The 12,347-nt window shown below is 35.6% G+C and overlaps 1 protein-coding gene across 5 annotated transcripts in view; it reads right to left on the reverse strand.

Moving 5' to 3' along the window:
- Positions 1-668: 668 nt before the first annotated feature.
- klar (klarsicht) overlaps positions 669-12,347 on the reverse strand; it is a 225,993-nt gene continuing 214,314 nt past the window's right edge. For 4 of the 5 annotated variants that reach the window (XM_067790872.1, XM_067790871.1, XM_067790873.1 and 1 more), the window contains 4 exons: positions 3,691-3,866; positions 2,747-3,198; positions 2,451-2,673; positions 669-2,377 (listed from right to left, as the gene is read on the reverse strand). In XM_067790872.1, the coding sequence (XP_067646973.1) occupies positions 1,496-2,377; positions 2,451-2,673; positions 2,747-3,198; positions 3,691-3,866 (1,733 nt within the window). In that variant the 3' untranslated portion in view covers positions 669-1,495. Of the gene's footprint in view, positions 2,378-2,450; positions 2,674-2,746; positions 3,199-3,690; positions 3,867-5,357; positions 5,554-12,347 lie in introns of those variants that run through there. The other variant, XM_067790875.1, reaches the window with a different exon arrangement.

Raw genomic sequence — 12,347 nt, forward strand, 5'->3', positions numbered from 1 at the left:
GTATGTAGATATGTTTATCGCTAGGAATTACTGTAAATTTAATAGAAAATTCATCAATTACTCATACATAGAAGCATAATTTCAGTAATTAATTTAATATTTAATGTTGTATTAAGCCAAATTTTTGTAAATTTTTTTTTTTTTGCTTTTGTATTCTTTTCAATTAAATAGAAATAAATCATCTTCAAACTGAACTCAACTTACAATATATACGGATTTACTACACATGTATGTATGAGTTGTGTCATTATTCAAACGCAAATCGATTTTGCTAAAACACGATCCGTTGCAACTTTTTTTAAAATAAAATAGAAAAGGAAATTTTTGCGTTTACTGCATTGAACAGCTTAAATTTGTGGGCGTCCAAAGTAGAATGTCAATCATTCGCAAAGAATTGATTATATTAAGTCATGATTTGATTGCTTATTATCATTTTGTATGCTTGTATATCCACTCGCAATTTGCTCTTTCATTTTATTTAATTTTCCGAGGAACATTTAACGGGAATAAATTTTTTATACCATTTCAGTTGTCGTATCCCAGGCACTTCAGTGTTTTCGAAACAAAAAAGTGGCTTCATAAATTTGTTGGTAATAAAAATTTTTATTCATAAAAAATTGTAACGAGCTGGAGGAGTAACTCATCAGATTGCCATGAGCTTAGAAGCCCTCTGGCTTTTAATAGTCCGTTTTTTTCTCTGCTAAACCCATCTTCGATTTGAGAAATTTCAGTATTTCGTCGATTATATTAATGCTATCGGATATCCAACCAGCAAACCGATTCTCCAAACCTTTCTGTTTATTTAACTTTATTTAATATCTTAAAATAAATAAACCTCAATGTGGGAATATTCGGTGGCATTCTACGCCTAAAATATTGTGACGCACATAAATTCGCTTAAATTTATATGCATGCAATTTTCTTCAATATTTTCGACGTCAACAAATATTACTTAGGCAATTTTATTTCTCAATGTACTGACGTTGCATAAAAAACATAAACATTCGCATTTTCCTTTTCCCATTTACTTTTAAAACCTAATTAAATTAAAAGAATTCCCATTCATTAAATTAAGCTTCCTTCCCAAATCGCTTATCATCTACTCCAATACTCTACGCATCTTTAAGCGCATCCATGTGGACATTGCCAAGATGACTTGGCTCTGTTTGAGTGGCTAGTTAGGCATCCAATGGAGGATATGTAAAATTATTGCCCTTCGTGAGCTTCTTCTTACTTTTTACATCCTTATATTGAGCCGTAGCTGGACGTACAAACTTATCGGCTACGTTAGTTTCTTTAGCCCCCCCTTAAAAGCAACCAACTCAGCAACCGAATTGTATTACATCCATGCAACGTATAAGCACATGGGTTAGTATGTATGTAGTATATCTGGTGATGGTTGATATGCTGTTGAATATTGTGTTGCACTATTTACTGTATTTGGTTTGCTCGTTTGTGCCCAGAAAAACCTCGTAGGACACTGTTTTTGTTTACCTCAAATTGGTGGAGGACCACGAACATATCGCAATTGAGGCGTAAAACTCATTGATAAGTTGTTGAGGTTGTCACAGCAATTGGGCTGCATTAGGCAAGCCGCGCAAAAGAATGTGATCAATGCCAATTGCATGGGCACTGCAGCTTTGGCAATACGCCAAGCCCAGCTATTTTGTGAAGGCTTACCCTTATCATCGCCTTTGTCCAAATCAAACTCTAGATCTGGGTCATCGGCAGGATCACCTGAGTCAGGCGCACCAGCAGCCAAAAGCGAAGAGTTTGCTTTACCATTGGCGTCAATATTATCTGATGCAGTGGCATTGTCGTCGGAATTACTACTGGAACCATTCTGATTTCTATTATGCTTGCCACGGCCATTCCTTTTAGTTGTAGCCTTTTGTTTCGGTGAACCTCCTTGGCCATGCTGAGTAACGCCAACCTTTTTCGCAGCGGCGTGTCCATTAGCATGCACATTTTCATCTACTTTGTGCGCCTCACTGCTGTCAATTTCTTCACCCAGTACTGGTAGCGGTAGCGCATCTGTTTGTTGTAATTGCTGCAAGATTTTCTTGTTTTGATGTGTGGCAGCTGTGCGTACAATCAAATCACGGCAAGTATTCTGTAAGTTTTTAAGTTCAGCTTCAGCAGACTCCATGCGTACTGCGATGGATTTCATAGCATCACTGCCAGGTGCCAAAGCCAACTCAAGTTGCTTGACTAGACGTCGTAATACACCAAGCCGACGCTCACGCTCCGATAGTCCACCATCAGATGTGGCGCCACCATCGGAAATTCCCGAGTCGGAAAGTGAACCATTGGAAGCGGTAAACTTGGCAATATGCAATATATGATTTGGATCTAAATGCTCTTGCACCGCAGTAAGCTGTGGATAGAAATATGGTTTTTAATTTTAAAAAATGTACTGTGAGTATTTGCAAATCGTAACGGTTATTTACCTGCTCTTGGCTAACATTAACTCGCTCCGAAAGTAATTTTGCAACAACTTTAACGTTCTGAGCGAGCTCAACAGGGGTTGCTTGGCCTTTATCAAGAGCGCCCTCCAGTCCTTTCAACGTACCACGATCCTGCCCAAGCGCTTGCTGAAACTCATATAAACCATTCTCGAGTTGTCGCCAGGCGATCAGCGAACTTGTTAACGTATCCAATTGTGTATTAATTCTGTGTAAGAGAATAAAGATAAAATAATAATAATTAGTCTGAAAATAAATAAATTAATTTGATTAAAACGTACCTTGCGTCGGCATCATCCCATGCGCTGTACATATCGCTGACTTCATTCTTCAAATGATTGTGGAGTTCATTCTCTGATTTGATTAAAGTATGTATGTCAAATACTTTGGTGTTGTTGATAGTGGTACTCGTACTTGTGCCGACCGTTGTGGTCATAGTGGCTACACCAACGGTTGCACTGCTACCAGCAGCTCCATTGAAGTCTATTGCTATTTCAAGTGATTTTTCTTCAATGTTCTCCAGGGTTGCGTGTGGCCCAAAACTTGAGTCTGCATTCAATGATTTATTTTGTTGTTCAATTTGTTCAGCGCGAACTTTCTCACCAGCCTCCTTCAATTGTTCCTCAGCCAATATATTCTGTAAACGTCTCTCCTGACGTGTTAGCCAACTGTGAACGCTGGCATTTAGGCGGAGCATATTTGTGCGATATGTTTGTAGTTCCGTTTTTTCATTCTACAAAGTACAAAAAAAAATTATAATAGTTTCATTTCATTTCATTCATTCATTTGCTGCCGTCCATAGCAAAAAGGTGGTAAAGTGTAAAAAGTTAAATCGGAGAAAATTTAATTTTTGTTTGGGAAGGCCTTACTTCGTGTTTCACTGCGAATTTTATACTACGTTTCCACCAAACCCAAACTCCGTGCTTGCCAGTTTCGTAAGACTGTTAAAACATGTCTAAAAATATCGCGAAAGCTATCGAAAAACGCGTTTAAACTTCGGTATCAATAATGCGAAAGCAAAAATCAAAATTTGCATTTCTGCCAAGAGATATTTTGCATAAAAGAGTAGGCAAACACGGAGTTTGGGTTTGGTGGGAAACCTAGCATTAAATGAGTATTTATTTAGTAAATGAGTGAATTAAAATTCCTAAAAGGTAGTAAGTGTATTTTACTGCCTTTTTGCTACCGGCTGCAGTATGGTAAATGAATCTTATTTTCAGCTAACCTTAAGAGCTTCAATGGCGATTTGTATTTGTGGTTCCGTATCCAATAATTCGAATGTTCCTTTATTGCCCAACTTGTTTAGCGAATGCTTCAAAATTATCATCTCTTCTTGCATTTTTCTTGCAGATGCAGCATTTTCACTCCAACCCAATAAATCCCCCCAAGCGGCTAATAAATCTGAAAATAATTAACAAGTTAAACGTGTTATTTAAGATGTTTCCATTAAATTGGATACATTGCTGTTAAACAACTATTCAAGCGGACTAAATAATCAACAAACCAAATCGGAGTAAATTAAGTTTAACGCTACTCTTTGAAACGGAACGTTAATGCTCGAATTACGCTACCCATTTGATTATGGTGAATTATTATTAAATATTATGCTAGATATTTAATGACTGCAAGGTTCACAGACAACTACCGTGATACACTGGGTATTGTGCTGAACGACCATAACGAAAAGGAAATCAAGGGGTTGATAAGCGCAATACAAAGCTTTATAGCTTCACAGCTTCTGTCAACCCCACCTGCCTGAGGGCGATCCTGTAGTAATATTTCAAGACTGGCATTTCTGACTTGGGTACGGTTCAGGACCATTTTCAGTACCTTTCTTAAGTATGTATTATTCTGGCGAAACAGGTTCTTTAGACTACCTTGCTACAGTTTTTTTTTGGTTCTTAGAACCACTTTAGTTTTTGTGGTTATACGAGTTTAACATCGGATCTTCGTTTGAATTTCATATGACATTTAAACAAAAGACTGGGGCCTACGAAGTAAAAAACAAAGGAATAATTTGAAAAACTGGGTGTGGTGGTAGCGTGCTCCGCCTACTACACCAAAGGTCCCGGGCAAAGCAACATCGAAAATTTGGAAAAACGCTTTTTAAATTAGAAAAAAAGGTTTTCTAAGCAGGGTCGCCCCTCGGCAAAGATTCGACAAACACTGTTTTCAGTCTACATAGGTCCCGTCCCGCCAATTTGTAGGAGCAACTCGAATTGGAGAAATGCTCAGTAAAAATTTCTTCTGAGGTTAAACGCGCCAAGTACTTATTAATTTTCTTTAAAAGATTTTTGACAGAAGAGATATGAACTAAATTTAGTTTAATTTCGATTCACAATTCGTTAACGACTCAAAATGGTAAATTATTTTATAGAAGACACACGAATCTTTATCCTGGTTCACCAATTTATGTCTTTGTCGAATTGTGAATAGGAAATAAGTTAAGTTAAACTTGAAGATTTGACAAAACATTTTTTCAGTTACAACCTCTTTAACCAGTCTCCTGATATACGACCTTATTGACGACTTCGCTCAGATACGGCCTTCTTAACAAAACTTTTAAGTTGTGATCTTTCTATTAGGATAGGTGGAATCATCTCACTAACTCGTATTTTATTTGCCTCAAAGGTCTTTCAACGTTTCTCATACTACGATTTTGAGCTCAATTAAAATTCATATAAGCTTAAAAAAACGAACAAAATGGATCGCGGGACAAAAAATATGTCTGTTTAAACTAGATTCCGTTCTGTTATTGCATTTCCATGATTATTTCAATTTTCCCATGCAGCGTGAATACCCTTAGCAACTTTGTTTCATTACGCACGTTGATCGTGTAAAATAAATTAAGTATTTAGCTTTCACCCAAATTGTAAATATGCATTTTATTACCTCCATTCACACATATGTATGTATATTCAATATAAAAGCTTATACATACAGAAGAGTCAATGCCAATTTAAATAAGTATGTACATATGTATTCGCGATGTGTACACTTTTTGTTTATAAGCAAATCAAAGTCTAAAGAACTTAAACGGATTTAACAAAAAATGATTTCAAAAGAGATATTAACAGATATCGCCACAAAGCGAAATTTCACAACCACACTTGGCAAGTACCAAAAACTCACTGGACGGCTATAATGCAGCTGAACTCCAACGAAGCTTTGCTTATTAGACGATGCAACAAGTACCCCGTGATACGCTCACATGCGTCTCCGAACATGAATATGGAGTGTGGTAGGCATGGAGATGGGCGCACCTTCAGTGCCAAGTGCAGGCGAAAAGAAAATACAAGCCAATGCCAAGCCAACAACCCACCGACAGCGTACAGCCAAATTTGGTTTGCTGGTGGCAGTCAAGCGTGTTTCGAGTAAGCTAAGGTGGATTGATGTTGTTTAGGCACGCATTTCGAACCAAGACACAACAAACTGCACAGGCAATTGAACAAACGGAATTTGGCTTTGCTTGTGCTCATACAAGGCCATACTAACCATAAATGGAGTTATGATCTTTTGGACGCATTTTTATGCAATTACCAGTTGTTGAACTTGTTGTTGTTGCATGCCACACCGGTTACAGTCATGCGTAAATCAAAACAATCGGAACAGAGGAGAGCGGAAGGAAATACGTTTTTTTCCTCTGATATGGAGGGAGTTTCCGATTTGCCAGCTAATTTTCCAAGCCAATGACTTCAGGTGATTAATCAGTACATACAACAAAAAGCGAATAAATGTTGAAGTTGCTGCAATTACCCATACAATGCTTCCGATTATTTAACTGAGCGGCTCTGCTTCATGACTGACTTCGATTAATGAGATTTTCGTCTTTAGGAGTTGTAACGGATATGTACATAAATACCTGCTATTAATATAATTATAATTATATGGGCATTAGGGTGACCCTTATAAATCAAAATTGGGCTTTTTGCCAGTCTCACCTCTTGATCGAAACCGGTTAATGGGGTGTCGCACAGTGATTAAAGTTCATATTTTACTATATTGTGTCATCTGAACTGTAACCCTTTAACCTTTAACTTTAACCATTTCTAATCGGGATCAAAAGCAATATCTGATAGCTCCAACTATCGAATTTGGTATTAGAAAACAAAAAACTTTAAGTAAATAGAGAAAAAATTAATTAAATAGAGAAATCTTAACATGGAGCCCTGTGCGACATCTCTTGTCTCCAATAGGGACCAAAGTTTATGAGTGATATTTTTGCCCTTGATATTACCGTGTGAGAGGGGATAAAATCAGAAATGTGATTTATGAGGACCACTCTAATATAACTTAAACATAATTATCATCATAACTGCGTTAATATGAATCAATGTCCGTTAATGCCATAAACCTGAGCAAATGATATATTTAAAATATTGCACTTTTACAGGGTAAGAGTGAACAAAAATTAGGGTGATTGACTCGGTTTTTTCGAACCAGTTTTTTCAAAAAAGTACCCTTAGATATGGAATAAAAAAAAGTTTCGTAAATGTACTGCTTTCATGTTATACTTGATTAGGATTTTTTATGTTTGAAGAAATATGAACAATCCAATGACCCTCTTGGAATACAGACTGATGAGTACATAGTTTTCGATCTACTAATTAAATATGCACTTTCCAGTTATAGCAATTTCCCCCTTTAATTTTAATTTAGTGTGTACTTTTATTCGCTATTCCCGCTCCTGTAATAAAAAAAAAATACGTTTTGTCCGCGTTTTTCAAGATTCTAATACTAAATTGAACGCTGCGATGGGACTATTAATTTTATAAGTGCGTGAACCACGTTTTTGGGATACAGTTCAAATTGCACTGTTTGGAATGTATTGTGCTGTGCTACGGCAGCACTTGGTAATAGACCCACTGTCGTCTGAACGATTTCATTTGACCAAACCGGTCCTTCCTGTGGTTTCACGTCTCTTATCTGTTTGATTCACAAGATCCCCGCTATTGCGACTTGAAATATGGCTTAACATCACTGTCGGTTAGAGCTTGCGTTTTCTCGAACTTGTTCGAGAAGTGATTTCTCACAAGCCTCGCCTTCTTGAACCTCGAAATTCTCACAAAGCTCAAGAGCTTCTCGGCATTCAATTTAATCGATGCTTTGGCTCTTTTATTCTAGAATACAAGAGAAAATTTCCACAACACCACGATTGAAAAACACGGAAATGCATAAAATACTGACAATGTAGCAACTTAGTTAAATGTCGAGAAGCTCCCGAGCATTACGAGTATTTCGAGGATCTCGCGAGAAGCCGAGTTCTCGTTTTCTCGATAAAAAATTAGATTCATTGTAAACCTTAACAAGTAGCGTAACTAACAGCTGATCGCTCAAAATTGGTACACACACACAAACATTACTAACGTCCATCACGTTACGCAAATCTTTAAGAAAATTCAAGCTTTGTTTTTAAGCAGACATATACTGTGAAAATTTTGGAATATATAACATTTTGGACACCTTGTTGGCAGCAATAAAGAGAAAACGTTTGCTTATATTCAAGTATTTAGTTATTTTTTGTACATTTATCTTTAATATTGATACAAATATTGAAGATATATTGATACATGGCAACTCTACTCTTCCTGCTGTTCTTCATTCCACTCCATTCGACTGTCAAATAATATAGTAAGCAATGATTAGAATATTATGAACAAAATTATAAAAACTTTCGAGTGAATTATCATTGGAAAGGCAATATAATAAACAAAATAAAAAAAAAAAAAACAGAGTGTAAAAATACTGACAATAAAGCGACTAAAATAAATGTCGAGAAGCTCTCGAGACGCCATAAGAGCTTAAGATAAAACATGGGCAATGACCATTTTATCAAGAGTCGATTCAGCTATGAGCATATGTATATACCCTACAGTGAACCAACAAACTACTCAGAAAAAGACCAGTTGAAAACTACAGCTTTCGGAGTGACACAAACTAGTTCGAAAAAGGGGAGTATTCGAGCCGCCAAATAATAACAGCAGTATTGCTAAAGTTCTACTTAATTGACGGAACGCCAAAAAATATTTTTTTTTTTTTTTTTTCAAAAAACTCGAAAATTATTTTTTTGGGTATGCATAGTGGAACCTTTTTTACTGAGCCCAAATCCTATCGAAAAATCGATGGCGCGATATCGGTTAATAAATCGACCCAGTCTAATATACATACCTACAGTGACGAGCAAAACTCTAACTCGTTATATTACCTTGAACTATAGCAACTGTTCTCTCTTACAGGCTCCTTCGAATAAAATGTTTTGATACATGGTTTTAGTGGGACATCAGTTCAATACCAAAATAACAAAAACTAAACAGGTGGCACCCAAAATTGTAAAACAATGCGAGTGTTACAGTCATTGTGGATTAGGGCAAGTGTTGTTGACTTTTTTCTGAAAGGCACTCGATTAAGTTAGCATTACGGGAAAAATTACGTTGCCATTGTTGTTTCAGTTGAAAACGGTCAATTAGGGTTCTATGCGGGGACGTAAAACATTGAAACAGGGCTTACGTTGACATAAAAGTGATGCTTTGCTCCACAAGATTTTATGTCGTGGCGAAAACGCAACAACAACGTATATCGGTAAAATATTTTCATGGATTTCTACATGTTCTATGGTAATACAAGAAATGTGGTAACATTTCTAAATGGAAAAAAAAACAACAATGTTATTGCAGAAAAAACGTATTTCATAATAACTTAACATAACTTTTCTTCACATGCATATTTTTGCCTGCTTTTTTAGTTTATTTCTACACTCGGAGACTTTCACAGTGCCGTTAGTTAAGGCAGATTTGCAAAGACGCCTTGGTAGTGTTGCTTCGATCTGACGCTCTGACAGGCCCTTAATATAAGAGACTCCCTGCCATTTTCTTCGCTTTGAAGCGATCAAAGGGTTGTTAATCTTCCTTTGACAATTTCTCAACCTTTTGTTTCCCTTATCATTCGACAAACTTTGCGTAGAATATAGTGTGACCATAAATTGAACTCATCTGTCTGGCGAGCATCGCAACAAAAGACGGATTTACATAAAATATGCAAAGTTTTGATAAAATAGGTGAAAATGCAACAGAAAAGTAGAACAATGTTGTTCTTTACAAAAAAAGTGCATTGGTACATTATTTCGCTTAACTCACAAAAATTTATGCAGTACTAATTGATACATGGTATGCCTTGTAAATTGTTTTTTTTTTTTTTAATATCATTTTATTTGTTTTCAATTTTGTGGTCAGTTTCTGCATTTCATCCCAGTGTAGTCTAGCCGCGATACGTCTGGGTCAATCTGATAGATAACGTTGGGTGAAGAGCAGATTGTTGTTGTATTTAAGAATATGTGTATATCATTTTAATTCCTTAGTGTAATATCTGTCTAAATTCCATTAAAGTATATCACTACACTACAAAAAATTGGTATTTCAATTTAAAATTTGGCTATCAGTTTTCAAATTGTTTTTGCTATATACATTTATATTGTTCAGAAAAAAACATTTACACAGCAATTTCAGATAATAATAAATGGAGTAAGGACGATCGACTTCGTTAAATATTTTCATATCCACCTCAAAGTTTAAACATTTAAAGATCTATAAAGCTACATGGCTGTCACCCGATCGAAAAATACGGCACAGAGTATAGGAAACATTTTAAGCACGGGTCAAATTTCTGTCAGAACAAAAAGGCAATCTGGTAAACAAAATTCAAGAAGTGCTAAGATTCTAAAGGGAAGTCGTCTATGTCTTCTTAAACGGAGGCAGCGTTGAAGCACCCAGCGATGTTGATAATGTTCTACCCGCTCTTCACAACAATTGCTACTGGAGTATTTCACGGTTGGTACGGGACAAATCGTACACATTTTTTTTACTTTCTAGACCTTAACTAAAGAAAAACTTTTCAGACAAAGTTTTTAGTGCATTAGTATTGTATGGTACATGTGTAAATTACAAGTAGAAACCTGATCTTGAAAATCGCAAAAAATCATCCGTTTGTTCGGGACACATGCGGACATCAGTCTGGAGAAACTTCAACGAAACTATTAATATTAAAAAAAAAAGAAAAAAAAAATACTATATTTGGCAGTTGTATCAATGTTTATTAAAATCACAAATTAAATTTAGATACGTTTATTCGATTTCCCCTATACTATATGTCGTAGCGTGCTCCATTTCATCCAAAAACCCTGAGAAACAAGTTTTCTCGATTAGAAAACTTTTTCTATGCGGAGCTTCCCCTCGGCAGTAATTTCGAGTGTATTTATGCCGTGGAAAATTTCTCAGTGAAAATTCATATGCCTTGCAAATGCAGTTCGGAGTCGACGTAAAACATGTAGGACCAGTCCCATCCTTTGTAAGAAAAATTAAAAGGAGCACGACGTAAATTGGAAGAGAAGCTAGGCCTAAATTCTCTCCTGGAAATTTACTCCAGTATACTTATATTCACATACATATTCCAGGTACAGACTTCGCCTATGTACAGAAATGAACATTCTTTATTCTTTTTTCAGCTAATTAATATGAAAGAATAAAAAAATGGCTGCTAAGCAATGTTTGAGAATTATTTGATTTTTCAACAAAATTTTTCTATACCAATCTTTTTTAAACTTGTTTTTTCTCAAGCTGATACTAATTTTAAATTATTCCCCCTTGTACGTTGAGATGTGATATATTTAAAATATATTAACATTGAAAATTAATAAGGAGGCAAGTTCGAAATCGGCGAAAATTTACGATTTTCCATGGAATGCTCGTACAATAGACTTTTTCCTTGTACTTCTAAGCCAGATTTTTATTCGCCACACGTAAGACAAATACGTTTAAACAAAATCGGTTGTGGCTACCAATCTTTCAAATACGAAATAAACACTAAAAAACACTTTCTCAGAAGATAAACATTGGAGGGATTTTTTGCAGAAGGCAAAGAAATTTTTCCTTAATTTATTCGATGAATTTTTATAATAATGAAGAAAATTTCCATGCACATTAGAAAGAAAAAAAATTGTTTGAGTGTAGAATTGATAGCTGTGTCACAGATTAACAGCTGGGATGGCTTTTGGGGCGGAGGGGCTCTCCTCCAGTCCGCTCTCCCCAGTGGATCCACCACTGGTGTAGAATGATGATGAAATTTCTCATGCAAAGAAAACCACTACCATGTCATAAGCAAAGCAGTGAAATGCTAACTCTCAATTGTTGACATAGAAACACATAGAAACACACACATACATAAGCATTTCTCGCTATTTGGCTTAGCTTTGGTTTGTCAAATCAATTTCTAAATGTGATTAATTGCACTTTTGATAGTTTAAGCTAAAAATTCCCGCTTATATTGATAAACTTAATTAATACATATTAATTGTCGATACACAATACTATATACAAAACATATGTATATATACATACATATATGTATACCAACCTAGCTCGATTTGTATGGACGAAAGTTAGCCTATATCGCGCCATCGATTTTTCGACAGAATTTAGGCTCAGGAAAAAAAGCTCCACTACGCATACCCAAAAAAATAATTTTCGAGCCTGCAAAAAAAAAACGACCAAAACACTCCCCAAAACCCAAAAACAATTTTTTTTCTTCAAAAAACTGTTGTAAAAACGTTGGCGATAATAGTTTTTTGAAAAAAATATTTTTTGGGTTTTGGTCGTTTTTACGTCATTTTTTTTTTTGCATGCTCGAAAATTATTTTTTTGGGTATGCGTAGTGGAGCTTTTTTTCCTGAGCCCAAATTCTGTCGAAAAATCGATGGCGCGATATCGGTTAATAAATCGACCCAGTCTAATATATATACATACATATATGAATGCAGTATAGTGTTGTGTGGTTTTGTTATTATTTAACGCTATTAATTTTACAATTTATTTCAACTGACTTGTAAACACT

This window comes from Eurosta solidaginis, chromosome 5 (assembly GCF_040869045.1).
Source record: "Eurosta solidaginis isolate ZX-2024a chromosome 5, ASM4086904v1, whole genome shotgun sequence".
NCBI lineage: Eukaryota > Metazoa > Arthropoda > Insecta > Diptera > Tephritidae > Eurosta > Eurosta solidaginis.